This window comes from Mustela lutreola, chromosome X (genome assembly GCF_030435805.1).
Source record: "Mustela lutreola isolate mMusLut2 chromosome X, mMusLut2.pri, whole genome shotgun sequence".
In the NCBI taxonomy this organism is placed as follows: Eukaryota; Metazoa; Chordata; class Mammalia; order Carnivora; family Mustelidae; genus Mustela; species Mustela lutreola.
In genome coordinates this window covers 57,406,660-57,429,274 of record NC_081308.1, presented here as the reverse complement: position 1 = coordinate 57,429,274, position 22,615 = coordinate 57,406,660, and the positions used below count along the sequence as shown (strand labels likewise).

Genomic DNA, 22,615 nt, shown 5'->3' with positions numbered 1-22,615 from the left:
CTTTAATTGGCATCATGCCCAGACTCCATTTGTATTGCATGGATGATGGCATGGTTACTCTTGGAATATAAATAAAAACTCCAAATGAAGACTTAGTTCCTCTAATAAAATTGGCATTTCATTTTGTGTCTGGCAGAGCTGAGTGCCTACAAGTTGTATGCTGCCACAAGTCTGTTTTTTCTCCTATTATGAGTTTCTGGGAAGGATTAGGGTTTCACTGATGGCTAGGGATTAAGGTGGCCTCTCTCGGTAACTCTTTGTATCCACAAAAGGAAACGATTGTCTTGTCCATCTCAGGACAAAGAGATAACCATGAGCTTGTCAGTCATTAGTTCTGTATGTCAAGTGTAGAAGTAACTTTTATTTTGGGTTTTCATTTGTCTTTTTCTTCTCTTGGAAAGACTTTTTAAACAACAATTGAGGTACAACATACATAGAGAAAAGTTTATGTCTACATAATGTAATCTGTTATAAATTATTAATATAAATGCATACTCCATGAATGTTCGCAAATTGCATGCACTCGTGTCACCCTCACCCAGATCAAGAAACAGATTACTCTTCTACTCAGTACCCCTCCCAAGGGTAACCATTATCTTGACTTCTAATAGAATAGTTTTGCCCTTTTTTGGGTACTGAATATATGTGAATTCATATAGTATATACCCTTGTGTCTGGCTTCTTTTGCTCAACATTATGTGTGAAAGATTCATCCGTATTATTCCTTGTATTTACTGATCATTCCCATTGCTGTATTTTGTTTTGTTAACATGCCACGTGTGATTTCATCCATTCTTTTGTTGATGGGAATTTCTAGTTCTGGCTATTACAACTAGAACTTATTTTTGGTGGATATGCATAAACAATTTTGTTGGCATATATACAGGAATGGAATTTCTGGATCATAGGTTATGCATATATTTACCTAGAGTAGAAACTACCAATTTTGCACTATCACCACTTATGTATGAGAGAGGAATTATCTTTGTAAGTTATAACCTTAGGGTTTAACAAAGTACCTCAGGGCCAAGCCACAAGTTTAGCGACTCTCCTGTCCAAATCAGGATTTGTCCTTTTTACTTCTGTGTCAGCACCTAGAATTCTATTTATTTATTTATTTATTTATTTATTTGACAGGCAGATACCACAAGCAGGCAGAGAGGCAGGCAGAGAGAGAGAGGGAAGCAGGCTCCCGGCTGAGCAGAGAACCTGATGTGGGACTTGATCCCAGGACCCCGAGATTTTGACCTGAGCCGAAGGCAGCGGCTTAACCCACTGAGCCACCCAGGCGCCTCAGCACCTAGAATTCTTAATTACCTTTCCTTCCCAGAATGGAGCCTTATTGATTAGAATTTTTTCAGTTAACATTTACTGTTTCATTTGGCTTAGAGATGTACTGTAGTGGTTAAGAGTGTATGTTAGAGCCAGACTGAATGCAAATCTCAACTCTACTTAACCTTTTTATCTTGGCATATGTATACCTTCTCTGTGCCTCAGTTTCTTTTCTGTAAAATGATGGTAATAATAATAGTACCTATCTCACTGGGTAGTTACAGGGATGAAATGAGTTAATATTTATAGAAGTGCTTAGAACAGTGCATGGCACATTATTGGTGCTTAATTTAGCTACCAATTACTATCATCACCATCATTAATTGTTATTTACAAAGTGCAACATTGGGAGTTGTTAAGCATACATACATAGCTCTCTTAGTTACAGCAACTGACTGCCTTCTAAGATAATCAAATGAGTAGTTGAGATATTAAGCATAATATCCACAAATGAAAGTAAGAACTTTCATGAGTGGGTCAAATGAAATACTATCAGAGATTAGAGGAAAATAAGGTGTTGTTTCAGATGAGTGTGAGGGGTATGAAATGAAGAAAGTTTTATGGAAGAGTGGCATTTAGACTGAATCCAAATAATAGGATTTTACTCCTCAGAGATTGGGGAGGTGAGAGGGACCAAGGGAACTGTAAGACCATAAACTCAATGTGGTAACTCATTAGGGCAAGGGAGTGAGAGGAACAGAGAGGTATTGTAGATTGTAGAGGCTTGAATGTTACACAGAGAATTTGAACTTAGTTCTAAGTTAACCCTTGAACAACATGGGTTTGAACTACATGGATCAACTTACATGCATTTTTTTCTCCTAAATGTACAGTACTATAAAAGTATCTTATCTTCCCTCTGATATTTTAAATAATATTTTATTAATTTAATTATTTTTTAAATAGTTTAGGTAATAAAATATTATTTTAAATAATATTTTATTAATTCATTGTAACAATGGAGTATATAATACACATAGCATAAAAATATGTGTTGATCAACTGTTTATATTATTGGTAAGGCTTCCAATAGTAGTTAAGTTGTGGGGGAGTCAAAAGTTTTATATGGATTTTCAACTGTGTAGGTTTTGGTGCCCCTAATCCCCAGTGTTGTTCAAGGGTCAACAGTATAAGTAGCAAAGAGTTTTGGTGCCCCTAATCCCCAGTGTTGTTCAAGGGTCAACAGTATAAGTAGCAAAGAGTTGCTAAAGCTTGGTAAGTCTAGAAACTTGAATATAAAAGTTAGAAAGAAAATTTTAAATATTCTTAATAAGGAATGGGAATGCACTTTTTTTTCCAGCATGATGTCAGTGTTCTAAAATTATATATTGTGGTGATGGTTATACAAACTCTGTAAATTTACTAAAAATCAGAGAATTTTACACAAATGATTTTTATATTAAGTTCAATAAAGCTGCTAACAAATAAATACAGAAAGCGGTAAAAAATAAGATGGTCTAGTGATAATCCAAACCTCTCATGTCACAAATATGGAAGCTGAGGCTCAGATAGCTGAATTTTCTTGTTCAAGATCAACCATATAGCTAGTGGCAAAGTAGCATTGTCTTTTTGTTGTTTAGTATATGTAGCAGGTTCAGACTATGATAAATTGTGTGAAATTGCCATCGGAACAACAGCAAAAATAATTGGAGTACCGGCTGGGTATAGAATGCCATTTTGGATAATAATAATAATAGCAATAATAATAATAATAATAATAATAACGCTTTATAGTACTCTACTGTTTACAAAGTGCTTTTCAAGCCACCATACCTGCTCTCACGATTATGATTCACATGAAACTTTCCTAAAACCAGATAATTTTTGGCTTGAGTGCCAGGAAACTAATAACCAAATTTAATATTCAATTATATTAACTATATTTGCCCTTGTAGTTAGTATAATAACTTCCTACTCCACTTCATGACTTTGATTTTCTGTTCTAACAACCTAATTATAGATCTGGGTGGCATTAAAAAAATTTTGTTTTGTTTTGTTTTGATTTTACTGTAAACCACTTCAAATTCATTTAGGATATAAGCAGGGTCAAACTGAATCAAGATAAAACTGGGTAAAGTGTTTTTTCCTTATCAAGTAAATGTGATTTTATTTATACATATATATGTATATTTTAAATCTTTATTTAAATTTTAGTTACTATACAGTACAATATCAGGAGAGTATTCACTGATTCATCACTTATATACAACAGCAGTGCTCATCACAAGTGCTCTCTTTAATACCCATCACCCATTTAGCTCATTCTCCACCCATGTTTCTCCATCAGATCTCAGTTTGTTCTCTACCATTAAAGGTATCTTATGGTTTGATTCATTCTCTCCTTTTTTCCCACCTTCATATATTTTCATTTGTTTTCTTTCTAAAATTCTGTATATGGGTGAAATCATATGGTACTTATATTTCTCTGACTTATTTTGCTTAGCATAATACAATCTACCTCTATCCACATTGTTACAAATGGCAAAATTCATTCTTTTTGATGGCTGAAAAATTACATAAAAATTATCCATCTATATATCTATGTCTATATCTAGATATTATCTATCAATCTACCTATCTATCATCTATCTATAGCACATCTTCCTTATCCATTTGTCAGTTGATGGACATTTGGGCTCTCTCCATAGTTTTGCTATTGTTACTAATACTGCTCTAAACACTGGAGTGCATGTACCCCTTCAAGTGTGTATTTCTGTATCCTTTGGTAAATAAATAACTACTAGGGAAATTACTGGATCATAGGGTAGTTCTATTCTTAGCTTTCTGAGGAACTGCTATACTGTTCTGCAGAGTTGTTGTACCAGTGCACCACCGGTGGTGGTGCATCCCCACCAACAGTGCAAGAGGGCTCCCCTTCCTCCACATCCTGGCCAACCCTCTTGTTTCTTGTGTTGTTAAGTTTAGTCATTCTGACAGGTGTGAGGTGGTGTATTATTGGGTTTTGATTTGTATTTCCCTGATGATGAGTGATGTGAGCATCTTTTCATATGTCTGTTAGCCGTTTAACATAAATGGAGAGAGAAACCCCTGGATGTCTTCTTTGGAAAAGTGTATATTAATGTCTTCTGCCCATTTCTTAACTGGATTATTTGTTTTTTGGGGGGGGCTGTTGAATTTGATAAACTCTTTATAGATTTTGGATCCTAACCTTTTATCAGTTTGCAAAAATCCTCTCTCATTTTATAGGCTGCCTTTTAGTTTTGTTGATTTTTTTTCCTTTGCTGTAAAAAAGCTTTTTATCTTTTTAAAAAAGATTTTATTTATTGACACACAGAGAGAAACCAAGAGAGGGAACACACACAGGGGAGGTGTGAGAGGGAGAAGCAGCTTCTTGCAGAGCATGGAGCCTGACATGGGGCTCGATCCCAGGACCCTGGGATCATGACCTGAGCTGAGGGCAGACACTTAATGACTAATCACACAGGTCCCCCTAAATACTTTTTATCTTATGAACTCCCAGTGGTTCACTTTTGCTTTTGTTTCTTGAGCCTTTGGAATCATATCTAGCAAGAAGTTGCTGGGGCTAAGGTCAAAGAGGTTGCTGCCTGTGTTCTCCTCTAGGAGATAGTTTCCTGTATTATATTTAGGTATTTAATCCATTTTGAATTTGTTTTTGTGTATGGTATAAGTAGGTGGTCCAGTTTCATTCTTCTGCCTGTTGCTATCCAGTTTTCCCCACACCATTTGTTGAGGAGACTTTTTACCTTTTTAAAAAAATATTTGTGGAATAAGTCAAGCAGAGAGAGTCAGTTATATGGTTTTGCTTCTTTGTGGAACATAAGGAATAGCACAGAGGACATGGGGAGATGGAGAGGAGAAGGGAGTTGGGGGAAATTGGAGGGTGAGAAGAAGCATGAGAGACTGTAGATGCTGAGAAACAAACTGAAGGTTTTGGAGGGGAGGGGGTGGGAGATTGAGTGAGCCTGGTGGTGGGTATTATGGAGGGCACATATTGCATGGAGCACTGGGTGTGGTGCATAAACAATGAATTCTGGAACACTGAAAATAAATTTTTTTTAAAGATTTTATTTATTTATTTGTCATAGAGAGAGAAGCGAGAGCAAGCACAGGCAGACAGAGTGGCAGGCAGAGGCAGAGGGAGAAGCAGGCTCCCCGCCAAGCAAGGAGCCCGATGTGGGACTCGATCCCAGGACGCTGGGATCATGACCTGAGCTGAAGGCAGCCGCTTAACCAACAGAGCCACCCAGGCGTCCCCTGAAAAGAAATTTTAAAAAAATAAAAGGAATTTAAAAGATCTTATTTTTTAAAAAATTATTTATTGGAGAGAGAGAGAGAGAGAGAGAAGGATCATAGGCAAATGGAGTGGCAGGCAGAGGGAGAGGGAGAAGCAGGCTTTCTGCTGGGCAGAGAGCCTGATGCAGAGCTTGATCCCAGGACCTTGGGACCATGACCTGAGACACCCAGGCACCCTGAGACTGTCTTTTTTCCATGGGACATTCTTTCCTGCTTTGCCAAGTTTAATCAACTGTATAGTTGTGGGTTCATTTCTCTGTTTTCTATTCTGTTCCATTGATCTATATCTCTATTTTTGTTCTAGTACTATACTAACTTGATGACTACAGCTTGGTAATGTAACTAAAAAATCCACAATTGTAGATGCCTCCCATTTTGTTTTTCTTCTTAAGATTTGCTTTGGCTATTCGGGGTCTTTGGTGGTAACATACAAATTTTAGAATTGTTTTTTCTAACTCTGTGAACAATCCTGGTGGAATTTTTTGAAGATTATTTCACTACAAAATTAAGGGTCCATATCTGGGCTCTCTACTCTGTTCCACTGGTCTCTATGCCTGTTTTGGTGCCAGTACCATGCTGTTGTAGTGATCATAGCTTTGTAATAAAGCTTGGAATCAGGCCACATCATGCCCCCAGTTTTGTTTTTCTTTTTTAATATTTCCTTAGGAGTTTGGCATCTCTTTTGGTTCCATACAAATTTTAGAATTGTTTGTTCCAGCTCTTTGAAAAATGCCAGTTGGATTTTGATCGGAATGGCATTGAAAGTATAGATTGCTCTAGGCAGTATAGACATTTTTTTTAAAGATTATTTATTTATTTATTTGAGAGAGTGAGATCACAAGTAGGCAGAGAGAGAGCGGGAAGCAGGTTCTCCACTGAGCAGAGAGCCGGACATGGTGCTTGATGCCAGGACCCTGAGATCATGACCTGAGCTGAAAACAGAGGCTTAACACATTGAACCACCCAGGCACCTCCCAGTATAGACATTTTAACAAAGTTTATTCTTCTGATCCATGAGCATGGAATGCTTTTCCATCTTTCTGTATCTTCTTCAATTTCTTTCTTGAGTGTTCTGTAGTTCCTTAAGTACATATCCTTTACCTCTTTGGTTAGGTTTATTCCCAGGTGTCTTATGGTTCTTGGTGCTATAGTAAATGGAATCGATTCTCTAATTTCACTTTCTGTATTTTCATTGTTAGAATATAAGAAATCAACTGATTTCTGTACATCGATTTTGTATCCTTCCATGTTACTGAATTGCTGTATGAGTTCTAGTAGTTTGGGGTAGAGTCTTTTGGGTTTTCCATATAAAGTATCATATCATCTGCAAAGACAGATAGTTTGACTTATTCATTGTCAGTTTGAATGCTTTTTATTTCTCTTTGTTGTCTGATTGCTGTTGCTAGGACTTCTAATACTATGTTGAACAAGAGTGGTGAGAGTGGGCATCCTTGTCGTGTTCCTGATCTCAAAGGGGAAGTTGTTAGCATTTCTCCATTGAGAATGCTATTTGCTGTGGGATTTTCATAGATCTATTTTATGAAGTTTAGGAATGTTTCCTCCATCCTATACTTTGAAGCATTTTAATCAGGAACAGATGCTGTATCTTGTCAAATGCTTTTTCTGCATCCATTGAGAGGACCATGTGGTTCTTCTCTCTTCTCTTATTGATTTGTTCTATCACCTTGACTGATTTGCGAATGTTGAACCACCCTTGCATCCCATGGATAAATCCCATCCGGTGATGATGGATAATCTTTTAAACATAGTGTTGAATCCTATTAGGTCGGATCTTGTTGAGAATCTTAGCAGTCATATTCATCAGGGATATTGGTCTGATATTCTCCTTTTGGATGGGGGCTTTGCCTGGTTTTGGGATCAGGGTAAACCTGGCTTTATTAAAAAAAAGTCTAGAAGTTTTCCTTCTCCTTCAATTTTTTGAAATAGCTTGAGGAGAATAGGTATTATTTCTTCTTTGAATGTTTGATAGAATTCCCCAGGGAATCCGTGAGGTCCTGGGCTCTTGTTTTTGGGAGGTTTTTGACCACTGCTTCAATCTAGTTACTAGATATCAGTCTATTCAGGTTGTCAGTTTCTTCGTGATTCAGTTTTGGAAGTTTATAGGTTTCCACGAATGCATTCATTTCATCTAGGTTGCTTAACTAATTGGCATATAACTGTTTATAATAATTTCTGATGCTTGTTTCTATTTCCTTGGTGTTATACATGATATTTCCCTCTTCATTCATAACTTTATAAATTTGAGTTTTCTCTCTTTTTTCTTTTGGATTAGTTTGGCCAATGGTTTATTGATCTTATTGATTCTTTCAAAAAAACCAGCTTCTGGTTTTGTTGATGTCTTCTACTGCATCTTTAGTTTCTATCTCATGGATCTCTGCTCTAACCATGATTATTTCCCTTCTTGTCTGTGGGGTTGGCTTAATTTGTTGTTGATCCTCCCATTCTTTAAGGTGTAAAGATAGCTGGTGTAGTGTGGATTTTTCCTTTTTTTTTCAATTGTCCACTATTTTTTAAAAATTTCTTTTCAGGGTAACAGTATTCATTGTTTTTGCAAAAAAAAAAAAAAAGTTCGATGGCTATGTGTTTCCCTCTTTAAGACCACCTTTGCTGTAGCCCATAGGTTTTGGACTGAAGTGTCCTCATTGTCATTGTTTTCATGAATTGTAAGTTCTTCTTTGATGTCCTTCCTGGTTGATCCAAACGTTCTTAAGCAAGGTTGTCCTTAGCTTCCAGGTGTTTGAATTCCTTCCAAACTTTTTCTTGTTATTGAGTTCCAGTTTCAAAGCATTGTGGTCTGAGAATATGCAGGGAATAATCTCAATATTTTGGTATTGGGCAAGTCCTGATCTGCGACCCATATGTGGCCTATTCTGGTGACAGTTCCTTGTGTGCTCAAGAAGAATGAGTATTCTATTGGTTTAGGGTGGAATATTCTGTATATATCTACGATGTCAATCTGGTCTGATGTGTCATTCAATGCTCTTGTTTCTTTATTGATTTTCTGCTTGGATGATCTATTACCAAGAGAGGTGTGTTAAGGTCCCCTACTATTAATGTATTCATATCAATATGACTCTTTATCTTGATTAACAGTTGTCTTATGTAGTTGGGTTCAGGTGGCATATTGGTAGCATAAATATTGGTATTGATGGCATAAATATTTACAAATGTTATATCTTCTTGGTGGATAGACCCTTTTATAATGATGTAGTGGCCTTCTTTATCTCTGACGACAAGTCTCTAGTTTAAAATCTAACTTATATGTTATGAGAATCACTACCCCAGCCTTCTTTTGAGGCCTATTGCAGGAAAGAGTCTTCTCCATCCCTTCACTTTCAGTCTGGATGTATCCTTAGGTTCAAAATGGGTCTCTTGTAGACAGCATATAGATGGGTCCTGTCATTTTATCCAGTCTGCAGCCCTGTGCCATTTGATGGGAGCATTTAGGCAGTCACATTGAGAGTGATTCTTTTTTTTTTTTTAATTTATTTTCAGCGTAACAGTATTCATTATTTTTTTCACCACACCCAGTGCTCCATGCAATCCATGCCCTCTATAATACCCACCACCTGGTACTCCAACCTCCCACCCACCCCCGCCACTTCAAAACCCTCAGATTGTTTTATAGAGTCCATAGTCTCTCATGGTTCACCTCCCCTTCCAATTTTCCCCAACTCCCTTCTCCTAACTCCCCTTGTCCTCCATGATATTTGTTATGCTCCACAAATAAGTGAAACCATATGATAATTGACTCTCTCTGCTTGACTTATTTCACTCAGCAAAATCTCTTCCAGTCCCGTCCATGTTGCTATAAAAGTTGGGTATTCATCCTTTCTGATGGAGGCATAATACTCCATAGTGTATATGGACCACGTTTTTCTTATCTACTCGTCCGTTGAAGGGCATCTTGGTTCTTTCCACAGTTTGGCGACCATGGCCATTGCTGCTATAAACATTGGGGTACAGATGGCCCTTCTTTTCACGACATCTGTATCATTGGGGTAAATACCCAGGAGTGCAATTGCAGGGTCATAGGGAAGTTCTATTTTTAATTTCTTGAGGAATCTCCACACTGTTCTCCAAAGAGGCTGCACCAACTTGCATTCCCACCAACAGTGTAAGAGGGTTCCCCTTTCTCCACATCCCCTCCAACACATGTTGTTTCCTGTCTTGCTAATTTTGGCCATTCTAACTGGTGTAAGGTGATATCTCAATGATGGGCAGTGGGTACAAAAGGCGGGGAAGTAGGAGGAGGCGCCTTTTTAACCTATACCCTAAAGTGACCTGATTACCTACCAAAGAACTCTGATCACCCATTAAATCAGCCTGAGATCAGAATTATACACATCTGGATCTCTACAGGGGCAGAAGACACCAGTGGGCAGGTAAAGTGGAGTGGGAACAGCAGACTGATATCGGAAGATAAACAAAAGGGGGAGGGAGCCACCAGAGGCGACCAGTTGGAAAGTAATACCCCCAATACAAGCGAGAGTGCCCTGCATCTGGGGACCAGCATTAACTTGGAGACTGGTTGAAAGCACTCCAAAAGAGCAAAGTATCGTGGTGGGGGGGATATTGTGGGAATCGGGGCGGTTAGGGACAGGGGCTTAAGTCCCTGGTCCCAGGACCGCCTCCTCTTGTGCTGAGCCAGAAAGTGTGGTGGAGAAACCAGGTCTTGGTTCCTAAGCCACCAGCACACCCGAGAACGCGTGGGGTCTGGTTCCTGTGAGGGGCTGGGAGCCATGCCAGATGGCAGAATACGCAAGCCCTGCTATAGAGCCTGAGATGTGCATGCCCCTCATTCTCCCCTGAGAGAGGTACAAAGGCTTAGCTTGTGTCATTTGATACGCGCCATTGTTTCAGAGCCTAAGGCACGTGCACCAAACTCTCCTCCCAGAGAGGAGCGTGAAGGCCCAGCCTGATGCTTTTGGACCTGTGCCCCGTTCTCAGAGCCTGAAATGCGTGCGCGACCCACAGCCTCCCCTGAAAGAGGTGCATGCAAGCTGGGCGCTCTTAGACCCAGAAAGACCAGGCACTCCCAGCCCGGGCCAGCGGCAAAATCTCAGTGTGCGATCACTGCTTGGAACCTCTCTGGTGGTCTGGAGCTGCCCAGACAGCCACCGCTGCCATGACTTTGGGTACAAGCAAAAGATCCTGTGTCCCCAGGGACTGCGACTCAGAACCTGCTCTGCCAGCGGCCAAGGGGGAATTTATTTGGGCCCTGCAGCCAGACTGAGGCTTCTCTCTGAGAGGGAGGTCAGGGTGCAGTTTGTTTTCCTCTAAAACTACAAAAACCATCAAAAGCGGTCAAGGTGAGAGAAAAAAAAAAAAGTGAACAAACATAAAAACCGCCAGAGAACAAAAGCCTGAAAAAAACCAGTTCCCCCAGAACCCACCCCCTTGAGGGGGGCGGTAGGACTTAACTCAGGGAACATCATTAACTGAAAACCCACGTGGCAGGCCCCTCCCCCAGAAAACAAACCAAGAAAGGAAAAAAAAAAAGGATGACAAGAGAACAACCACCACTACTTCATAGGAAAACTTATTTTTTACTCGTTCCCACTGTTCTGGTTCTTTTTTTTAATATATAGATAATTTTTTAACCTATTTACCATCACAATGAGCTGTATAGTACATCAAATTCCATAATAATCTTCTAACCTGAACTTTTTGATAATACACCTATGTTTTTCTTTTGCATTTCTATTTTTTTAATTTCATTTTTTTAAATTTTAGTTTAGTTTAGTCTAGTTTATTCCTTTTTATTTTTATTTTCTAATATTCATATAGAGTTAAACTTCAAGGTAATCCCCTTTCCCCAATCAATACTACCCCTATAGGTAAACCAATTTTTAATCCCCCTTTATCTTAGGAAAGTTGAGTCCTTTAAAAAAGATATCAAGATACATCCAGGAAGAATCAAAACAACGTTCCTTGCCCACATTGAGAACTTATAACCACTCTCCCATCTTTTTCTTCCACCACTGTTTCTGTGTTTTTGTGTTTGTCTCGATAGTATATAAATCTTACACTTGGGGTTCTTTTTGACGAGGTTCTTCCTTTATTTGCATATATATTTTTTTCTCTTGTCATATACTTTTATCAGTCTTTTTATTTGTCTGTTTCTGTTTGTCTACTTCATAAATCTTACCTTGGGTCCCATCTGGGCTGAACCTTCTCTTTCATCTTCCCTTTATTTCCTCTCTCTCTCTCTCTCTTTTTTTTCTTTTTCTTTTCTTTTGTCTCTCATTTGGGTGGGGAATCCTGATTGCTCAGAAGTGTTCCAGGGTGCGCCTTGACTGCACCACGGTCAATACATCCAGCTACATCTGTTCAGTCATCTCTCACCAAAATGACTAGGAGAAGGAATGCCCAACAGAAGAAAAATACAGAGGATGGACCTTCTGCAACAAAGCTAATGGTTATCAGCATAGACAATATGTCAGAAAGAGAATTCAGGCCAACAATTATCCAAGCAATAGCTAGGTTGGAAAAAGCCATGGATGACCAAATGGAATTGATTAGGGCCGAGCTGAAAGCCACCAGAGATGATGTCCACAATGTTAGGGCAGAGCTAAAAGCTACCAGGGCTGATGTTCACAATGCTCTCAATGAGTTCCAATCCAATCTAAATTCTCTCAAAGCTAGGGTAACTGAGAGAGAAGATAGAATTAGTGATCTGGAGGACAAACAGAGAGAAAGGATTAGGAGGAAGCCTGGAACAAACAGCTTATAAACCACGAAAACAGAATCAGGGAAATAAATGATGCCATGAAAAGTTCCAACATCAGAATTATTGGAATCCCTGAAGGAGAGTGATTCTTGAGAGATACCATTTTTATTGATATCGTGTTGCCTGTGAAGTCCTTGTTTCTATAGACTGTCTCTGTAAATTCCTGTTCTATGACACTCTTGGGTTCTTCTTTTATTAACCCCCATTAATATTTCTTGTGGTGCTGGCTTTGTGGTACATACTCTTTTAAACCTTGCTGTCTTGGAAGCTCTTTATCTTTCTCTTCATTCTGAATGTCAGCCTTGCTGGATAAACTTTTCTTGGATGCACATTCTTTTCTTTCAGTGCCATGAATACATATTGACAGCTCTTTCTGGCTTGCCAGGTTTCTGTACACAGGCCTGACATTATTCTGATGGGCCTTCCTCTGTATGTAAGGAATCTCTTTCCCTTAGCAGCTTTCAAGAGCTCCTGTCCACAATTATGATTCATCAGTTTCACAATCAGGTGTCATGTGGTCTTTCTAGATTGTGTGATCTTGGGGGCAAACCTTTCTGCCTCTAGGATACAAACACTGGTTCAATATCCCACATTGGGAATTTTTCATGGAGAATTTATTCAACTATATCTTTTAGTCTTCTTTATTTCTCCTCCCTCTCAGGGTTTCCAGTCATTCTGATATTGGAACTTTCCATGGCATTATTTATTTCCCTAATTCTGTTTTCATGGCTTTTAAGCTGTTTGTTCCAGGCCTCCTCCTGATCTTTTTTCTCTATCAGTTTGTCCTCTAGATTACTAATTCTATCTTCTGTCTCAGTTACCCTATCTGTAAGAAAATTTAGATTAGATTGGATCTCACTGATAGCATTTTAGCTTCTTCCATGTTGGCTTTCACTTCTTCCCTAATCTATTCCATGGTGTCATTAATGGTTTTCTCCAATCTAGCCTTTGCCTGGGTAATTGTTAGCATGAATTCCCTTTCCAATATAATGTTTATGTCCATATCCAATAGCTCTAATGGAGAGGGGATAGTCTCTGAATTTTTGCACTGTTGGGCCTCCCTCCTCCTAGTCATTTTGGTGAGAGATGGCTGAGGGTATGTGTAGCTGAATTTATTAACCGTGATCCAGGCAAGGTGCACCCTGGAATGCTTCTGAGCAATCAGGAGTCCCCACCGAAAAGAAGGAAAAAAGAAAAAAAAGAAAAAGAGAGATACAGGGAAAAAAAAAAGAAAAAAAAAAAGAGAATACCTAGCCAGAATGTGCCCCAAAGGTAAAATTTATAGAATATATAAAAAAATGGACAAACAAAAAGACTGACAAAAAGAAATGACAAGAAAAAGAAGAACATAGCCATAATGAACCCCAAGTATAAGATTTTTATACTATCAGAAGAAAAACAAATACACAGAAACACTGAGAGAAGAAAGATTGGAGGGTGATTATAAATCCTCAGTGTTTGTGAGGAAGGTTATTTTGATTCTTCCTGGGTGTATCTTGATATCTTTGTTAAAGGACTCAACTTTCCCAAGATAAAAGGGGGCTTAAAACTGGTGTATACATAGGGGTAGTATTGAATGGGGAAAGAGGATTACCTTCAATTTTATCTCAATATGAATATTAAAAAAATAGAAAATCATAAGAAAAACAGATATATGTATAAAAAAGTTCAAGTTATAAGGTTAATACAGAATTTTTTGTATTGAACCTTTCATTGTGATGTAAGTAGGTTATAAAAATTTCAAAAAATTAAAAAGAATGAGAATAGTGGGAATAAATTAAAAATGAAAATTGTATCACTACGTTTGTATCTTTAGGGTAAATACCCAATAGTGCAATTGCTGGGTCATAGGGCAGTTCTATTTTCAACATTTTGAGGAACCTCCATGCTGTTTATAGCAGCAATGTCCACAATAGCCAAACTATGGAAAGAACCTAGATGTCCATCAACAGATGAATGGATCAAGAAGATGTGGTATATATACACAATGGAATACTATGCAGCCATCAAAAGAAATGAAATCTTGCCATTTGCGACAACATGGATGGAACTAGAGCGTATCATGCTTAGCGAAATAAGTCAAGCAGAAAAAGACAACTATCATATGATCTCCCTGATATGAGGAAGTCGTGATGCAACATGGGAGCTTAAGTGGGTAGGAGAAGAATAAATGAAAGAAGATGGGATTGGGAGGGAGACAAACCATAAGTGACTCTTAATCTCACAAAACAAACTGAGGGTTGCTGGGGGGAGGGGGTTTGGGAGAAGGGGGTGGGATTATGGACATTGGGGAGGGTATGTGCTTTGGTGAGTGCTGTGAAGTGTGTAAACCTGGTGATTTACAGACCTGTACCCCTGGGGATAAAAATATATGTTTATAAAAAATAAAAAATTTAAAAAAAATGAAAATTGTATCTATGACATATGCAGGTTTTAGTCCAATACCAGGAACTTAATATTTTCTTTTTCCCTGATATTAGGGTTTTACAGTTTTATGGGGACCCTATGGTGGTTATCCTCTTGGTTTGTTTTTTTTTGTTTTTTGTTTTGTTGTTGTTGTTGTTGTTGTTGGATGGCTTTCTGGGAGAGGGGCCTGCTGCTAGTTTGAGTCCTCCTGCCCCCTATCAAAGGGCTGGGCTCTGAGGAAACTGGTTTTTCAGGCTTTTGTTCTCCGGAGCCCCCCCCCCCCCCCACCATTGGTAGCTTTTGGTGGTTCTTCGGAGGTTTAGAGGAAAGCAAACTGCCCCCAGACCTCTGTCTCAGAGGTAAGCCTCAGTCTGTTCCCGTCTGGGTGGTCCAGAGCACACAGACTCCCCCTCTGGCACCTCCCACTGGCAAAGCATGTCCCCAGCCACAGTCTTAGGGGTCACAGGAGCTATTGCTTATCTCTACTGGTGCTACTAAAACCTCAGAGAATCTTAATCCAGAAAGCCCACTCTCCAGTGCTTGCCTTTGCCACAGCAGTCTGGGCAGGTCCAGACTACTGGAAAGAACTCAACCAGAGATAGCACACTGAGATTTTCACGTTTTCTGGGCTGGGAGTGTTCAGACTCTTGCTGGTCCTAGAGAGCACTGGCTAACGCCCAGACGGACCTCTCTCAGGGGAGGGTGTGGAGCGCAACTCAGACCCCAGTTGTGCATCGTGCATTCAGAGTGCAAAAGACAGTGGTTTTAGAGAGCGCCACCCAGACACTCTCATGTGCACCTGAACCTCAGGTACCAAGGCCTGGATGCTTTGCTGCACTCTCTCTGGCACAGTGCTGGCAGTGGCTGTCCTGGGTCTATGGGCTTAAGCCCGTGCCAATAACTGCCCTATTCCACCAATTTCCCCTTAAGATCTTTTGCTGTTTTAGAGTTCTTTGAACCAGACTCCAAGTTAATGCTAGTCCCCAGTCACAGGGAACTCTTGTATTGGGGTATTACTTTCCAATGGGTTGCTTCTGGTGCCTCCCTCCCCCTTCTGTTTATCCTCTGATATCAGTCCGAGCATTCCCACTCCCCTTTACCTATCCACTGATGTCTGCTATCCCAGTAGAGATCAGGAAGTGTATAATCCTACATCGTAGGCTGATTTCATGGGTGTTCAGAGTGTTTTGGTAGATAATCAGCTCACTTTAGAGGACTGATTGAAACAGCATCTCCTACTTCTCCACCATCTTGCCCCCCTCTAGAGCATGTTGTTCTGCCACAAATCTGATCTATCTTCCCTAGTAGTTTAAGCACTTTTTCCCTTGCTCCTTTCAAGATTCTTTCCTTGTTTATTTTGTGAATTTGACTATGATATACCTTGGCAATGGTCAACTTTTTTTTTAAATTTAAGGGAGTTGTCTGTGCTTCTTGGATTTCGATATCTGTATCCTTCCCCAGATTAGGGACGTTTTCAGCTATAGTTTGCTCAAATATATCTTCTTCCATTTTTGCTCTCTCTGCATCATCTGTACTACTGTGATACAAATTTTATTGTTTTTATAAGTCACTGATTTCCCTAAGTCTATCTTAATGATCCATTACCTTTCTTTTCCTCTTTTTTTCAACTTCATTCTTTTCCATAATTTTATCTTCTATATCACTGATTTCATCCTCTGTTTCATTCATCCTCATTTTTATGGCCTTCACTTGTTTTTGCATCTCAGTTATAGTATTTTTAATTTCAGCCTGACTAGATTTTAGTTCTTTAGTGTCTTGCTTTTTTTTCAAGCCCAGCTAGTTTCCTTATAATTTTTTTTCATCATTAGGAGAGAGTTTTATTTTAAAAGTGTCATCTTAAACTGCAAGGATGTCCGTTAAACATCACAATTAAACATGCCAAAGGAGAAGCCATGTTGTCAAAATGCCCACTTAACTCACCCAAACATCTCAAACCCACCCTTTGCTGACCTTATATAACCCCATTTTTTAAAGTTTTTTTTTTCTTTTTTTTAAACAAGAGAAAGTAGACAGGTACATGTTGGTAAATGCTAACTGTCCATATTCACATAGAGACACAGTGTAATCTCTGATCCCAATATACAGAGAAAGGAGGAAAAAAGCTAGAATTCTATGCACTACTACACAGGGGCCTAGCACCCTCCAGCTTCCAGCAGAGCTAAGGGAGCAGAAGGTTTTTCTTTTTTCCCACAGAGTGCGGTGGTGTTGATTCCATAAAGTTTTTGTTTTTGTTGTGACAAAAATGAATTTGGAACAAAAAGGGGTAGAGATTCTTTTCCCACTGTATTCTGCTCAAGGTATTTCCCCCCAAAATAAGTTGAGAACCATGGTATAAAGGGAGAGAAAAAGGAGACTTCAAAAAACAGGGCGAATGAGCACAAGAGGAGAAAAGAAAAAGAAAAAGAAAAAAAAAAAAAAAAAGAAAGACGGCAACTTGCTCCCAGGGACTGAAGAAAATCAAAAAAGGAAGGTTGGAATCCATCAGTGTTCCATTAGTCATCTTCCCCTTCATCCTCCTCTCCTTCCTCCCCCTCATCATCATCTTCATCTTCTTCACCTTCATCCTCATCTCCTTCTTCATCAATATCTTCCAATCCTTCTTCTTCTTCATCATCATCATCATCATCCTCTTCTCCTTCCCCTTCTTCGTCATCCATATCGGGAACCAAGTAGTACTGTAATGGATTTGGCCAAATATCATCTTTGATGACTTCTCCTAACTCATCTGCACCTGCATAGGAATGGTCAGTAAACCAGGTGAAGAAGCTCTCTGGTTCCTCATGCTGTCTCTTCCTGCTGGTTTTATTCTGTGTTTGACTTGAACGTTTCACAGCATGGCCCCCAAATGCCAGTCTTCGCTCCCGCCTCAAATGAACAAACCGAGACAGACCCCTGCCCCCAAGCCAGGGCAGACGTCAACATCCCAGCACTTGCATAGAGGAGAAAAAGAACAGCAAGAAGCAATTGAACATATTGATGAAGTACAAAATGAAATAGACTTAATGAACAAGCCAGTGAGGAGATTTTGAAAGTAGAACAGAAATATAACAAACTCCGCCAACCATTTTTTCAGAAGAGGTCGGAATTGATCGCCAAAATCCCCAATTTTGGGGTAACAACATTTGTCAACCATCCACAAGTGTCTGCACTGCTTGGGGAGGAGGATGAAGAGGCGCTGCATTATTTGACAAGAGTTGAAGTGAAAGAATTTGAAGATATTAAATCAGGTTACAGAATAGATTTTTATTTTGATGAAAACCCTTACTTCAAAAATAAAGTTCTCTCCAAAGAATTTCATCTGAATGAGAGTGGTGATCCATCTTCAAAGTCCACTGAAATCAAATGGAAATCTGGAAAGGATTTGACGAAACGTTCAAGTCCTTATAATTTTTTTAAATTTTAGTTCAAACATCTCTCATCTGTATTGATTAAATCCTTGGCCATGAGTTCTATTTCCTGTTCTTCATTTTAGGGTGAATTTCTTTGTCTTGTCATTTTGTCCAGAAAAGAAAAAGAAAAACAAACAAACAAAAAGAAAAAAGAAAAACTAGATCCTGTGTGTGTTTCGGTTTGCTTATTAAAAGAAGATAGATCCAAAAATGAAACAAAATGAAATGAAAAAATATATAAAAAGATATGTACATAACCCCATATTGGGCTCTCTGCTCATTAGCGAGCCTGCTTCTCCCTCTCTCTCTGCCTACTTGTGATCTCTGTCAAATAAATTTAAAAAAAAATTTTTTTTAACTCAATAGTAAGAAAATGAAGAGCTGAAAATTGGAGCAAAAGACTGACAGACGCCTTAGCAAAGAAGATATGCAGATGGCAAGTAAACATGAAAAAGATGTGCAACATTGTATGTCACTGGAGAACTGCAAATTAAAACAGCAGTGAGATATCAATACACACGTATTAGAATGGCTAACATCCAAAACACTGACACCACCAAATGCTGGCAAGGATGTGTAGCAACAGGAACTCTCATTTATTGCTGGTAGGAATGCAAAATGTCACAGCCACTTTGGAAGACAGTTTGGCAGTTTCTTACAGAATTAAACATACTCTTACCGTAAAAAAAAAATAAAATAAAATAAAAAATAAAAAGATATGTAAAAATAAAAATTAAAAATAACATTAAAAAAGAAAAAGAATTAAAAATACTTTTAAATAAAGTATTAACCATAAAATAAAAATAAAAGTAAAAAGGAAGCTAGATCTAGTTGGTTTGTATGAGTTTTTGTGCTGGTCTTCTGGGGGTGGGGCTCGTCGCACCGATTATCAAGGGAATTTGCCCTACTGGAGATGCACCTGCAGGGCACAGGGGGCAGGACTTATTCCAAGCATATCTGCCTCCACTGGGTGATGCTATTTTGCTCCCTGATGTCTTTTAGGGTTGATGGGTGAGATAAAAATGGCAATACCCACCTCTCCAGTCCTGGGGCTGAAAGTCCCCACCCCCCCATTCTTAAGGAAACCCTCACAGAAGAGTAATCAACCACTCCACATGTGTCTCCACCTTCCACCAGATCCCTGCCTTTACCTGCCTGTGTCCAAGCTGTTCTGTTTCAGGTGTGTGACTGGTTTCAAAACTCCAAATTTTAGGCACTCCCACAGTGGGAGGACCTGCACTGATCTACTGGGGGAGAGTCTCAGCATACTTTTTCTGTTTGCCATCTTCTGCCAGGATATTGGTCACACAACCATTCAGTGGTTTGGAGTTTATGTCAAAGTGGAGTATAGAGCTGGACCCCAGGCTTCCTGTCCTCTGCTGGAAACCTGCTCCTATGCCTGAGGACATTGGTGTCACCTGTTCTTCTAGTAAAGCAAGGGATCCTAAGAGGATCAGGTCCACTCCTAGGTCTGTGCTCTGCTTCCCCACCTGTGCTTCTTTAAGTCAGGCATGACTCTCGTGATGGTGGACTTCTAAAATTTCAGATTTTGAGCACTGATTCTTATAATACTTTGTGGTAGTGTCCAAAAGCAGGACTCCCTCCTCTCCACAGTACCCACAGCTATATCTCCCTCAGATCAACTTTCCACACCTCCTACCTTCCAGAAGGTGGTTGTTTTTCTACTTATAGACTTTTAGCTTTGTTCTCTAAGAAGCTGGATTGTTTTTCTGGGTGTTCAGAATGATTTGATAATTATTCAGCTGTGTTTGAGGGATAAAGTGAGGTTAGGGTCCCCCTACTCCACTGCCATCTTAATTCCTCCCAACAAATGCAATTTCTAAAGGTGAGGATTGTGCTCCACTTCCATTTATCAAAAGTCCAAATCTAGTTGCCTTTACTTTGATGTGAACACACAGAGGTGGGTTTGAATTCTAGAAGTATTATTTCTTAGCTCTGTGTTCTTGGGAAGACTACTCAAAAGTTCTGAGTCTCAGTTTCCTCATTTGCAAAATGGGGAAATAGTTACTTCTTGGGACTATGATAAATATTAAGACAAAATATAAGGACCTGGTACATATTAAGTACTTCATAACTGTGTATCCCCTTCTCTTTCCATCAGAGCCAAAGAGTGGTGGAGACTTTAGTATATATTAGTCCTGGGAGGTCTCAAAAATCAAGTGTGTAAACCTGGTGATTCACAGACCTGTACCCCTGGGGATAAAAATATATGTTTATAAAAAATAAAAAATAATTTAAAAAAAAATCAGCCTGTATCAAAGAGGTATATGCTCTTGAGCATCCATATAGGTTCCTGTTACTAGAGTGAAACAAGAGAGGCTACTGAGGAATGGCAGTGGTCTAGGATTTTGGCTACTGTTTTGTAGGCATTGGAATCATTTTCCTTACCACAAAACCTTCTTTTACCTCACTTTATACTTGGAAAACCTCAACTAAGCTGTTACTTCTAGAAACCCACTGTGATTTTGTTGGAGGGTTGTATCTTTTTAAGATGTCATTTTGTGGTTTTGTGGTGTAATTCTTATATGTTATAGAAAGAGTTTTTGATAAGCTCCATGAAATTTTTATTATTTGAGAAACCCATGATGGACAGGGAATCAAGAGACCTGGATTCTGGTCCCAGCTCTGATACTGACAGGCTGTATGAACTTAGGCTTCATTTTCCTAGTGGGTAAAATAACAATATCTAACATTTATTGAACTATTACTATGTGTCAGACCCTATTCTCATTGTTTTACTGAAATATTACATATGTGTATGATTATTTAACACACAACAGTACTACTGTCCTTATTTTAAAGATAAAGAAATGAAGACCCAGGAAGCTTAAGTAACTTTCTCAGAGCCATAAAATGAAACAGATGGACTGTGTCTTAAAAGCATGTGCTCTTAACCCCTGAACTCTACTGCTTTAATAGAATGAGAAGATCAGATTATACCAGCATTTTCTACACCTTGTTCCTGCTAACCTGTCCATAAGATAAGTTGTTTTATAAAAAAGAAAAAAAATCTTCCACTTAAGAATAAAATATATAAGTTGTTTAAAACAACAAAAAATGGTTCTAAGGTAGTATATGTTGATACTACGAACATTGTGGAGATTCATAGTGAATTTTCATCTATTTAAGTCTCTGAGAAACCCTGCAACAAAGAGACTTGCTTATATTTGTTTAACCCAATGTTTCCCTAACCTGACCACGTATGTATGGATACCTATTAATGTCTGGTGGACTAGGGTTCATAGAACATAATTTGAGAAATGCTGATGTCAATTGGGAAAGTTAATTCTAACTCTGAAGTGTTTCCAACACTTAATAAAGATAGATGTGTGGACTGTGAAATGCAACATTCCTTTCTGAGTCTTGAATTTGCTTTAATTGGAGGGGTGATGAAAAATGGGGTGTAAAAAATAGGACATAATTCAAGACTATTCTGGGTTGCTTTTTAAATGCTTGCTTCAAATAACTTTGTACATGTTGACAAAAAAGACTTCATTTGCCCTTCACCTTTTCCTTTCCTCTCTCCTGCTGTGTTACATATTTTCACTTATTACTTTAAAGAAGAGACCTAAATCAGAGATGCTTGTTATGAAAGTAGGAGAAAGCCTTTTTAATACATGCAAAGCACAGCAGTTGTTTTCATGACAAATGCTGTCTGCTGTCAGAGGTGATGCCACATGGGGCAGGGCTTATGTGAAACACGTACAATTGATAGATAGCACATTGTTGGTCCTCCTGAAACCAGATGTCTCATCTTTTATTTATTTTTTGCAGTGTATCCAAGTCATTACGAATAGTTGTGGCAAACCAGGAGAGTAAATAAATTCAGAGGTCTCTAAAGTGCAACTGATTTCTTCCCTTCCTAGGAGGGAAGTGTAAAAAAACAACATGGTTTATGATCCACAGCTTCTCCAAGAGCAAAGATCTTATAAATGTCAGAGTGCTCTGTCTATAGCCCAAGAGTGCAAAACTAACAAAACATTTGGGTGGTCTGTCTGGAAAATAGAGTCTGTATAGTACTTAGTGGTGGTTAGTGTCTTTTCTCCCCCTTTCTCTCTATCTCCTCCTCATCTCTCTCCTCTTTCCTCTCCCTCCCTCTTTTTCCTTTTCCCCCCTTTCTCCTCCTTTTTTCTCCCTTTTTCTTCTTCTCTCTCCCTTTTCCACATTTGCTTTCTCTCTCCCTATCTCTTTTTCTTTCCCCCTCACACACACACATAGTATGGGACCCAGGTTTCTGTGGAATAAAAGCATGCTAAGCAGAGGAACCTTCTTACCATGCTGTCTCAGAACCGAGAGGACTCTGGTGCCCATGAGTAGAGAAGGGGGAGGATCTGGATAATTGCAGATCTTCTAGAAGGTTCTATAGATACAGGTTCCATGCAATGTGGAGACCTATAGGAAATCAATATCAACAGTT

At 39.0% G+C, this 22,615-nt stretch overlaps 1 protein-coding gene and 1 pseudogene across 1 annotated transcript; one reads left to right on the top strand and one right to left on the bottom strand.

Moving 5' to 3' along the window:
- Positions 1 to 16,568: 16,568 nt before the first annotated feature.
- On the bottom strand, positions 16,569 to 17,619 carry LOC131820970 (protein SET-like; the record flags this gene model as incomplete). The annotated part of the gene is made up of 1 exon (XM_059156800.1): positions 16,569 to 17,619. A coding segment is annotated over one exon (339 nt), but the record flags the coding sequence as incomplete, so codon positions are not given.
- Positions 17,620 to 17,622: 3 nt separating this feature from the next.
- On the top strand, positions 17,623 to 18,191 carry LOC131820968 (protein SET-like; annotated as a pseudogene).
- The last annotated feature ends 4,424 nt before the right edge of the window (positions 18,192 to 22,615 follow it).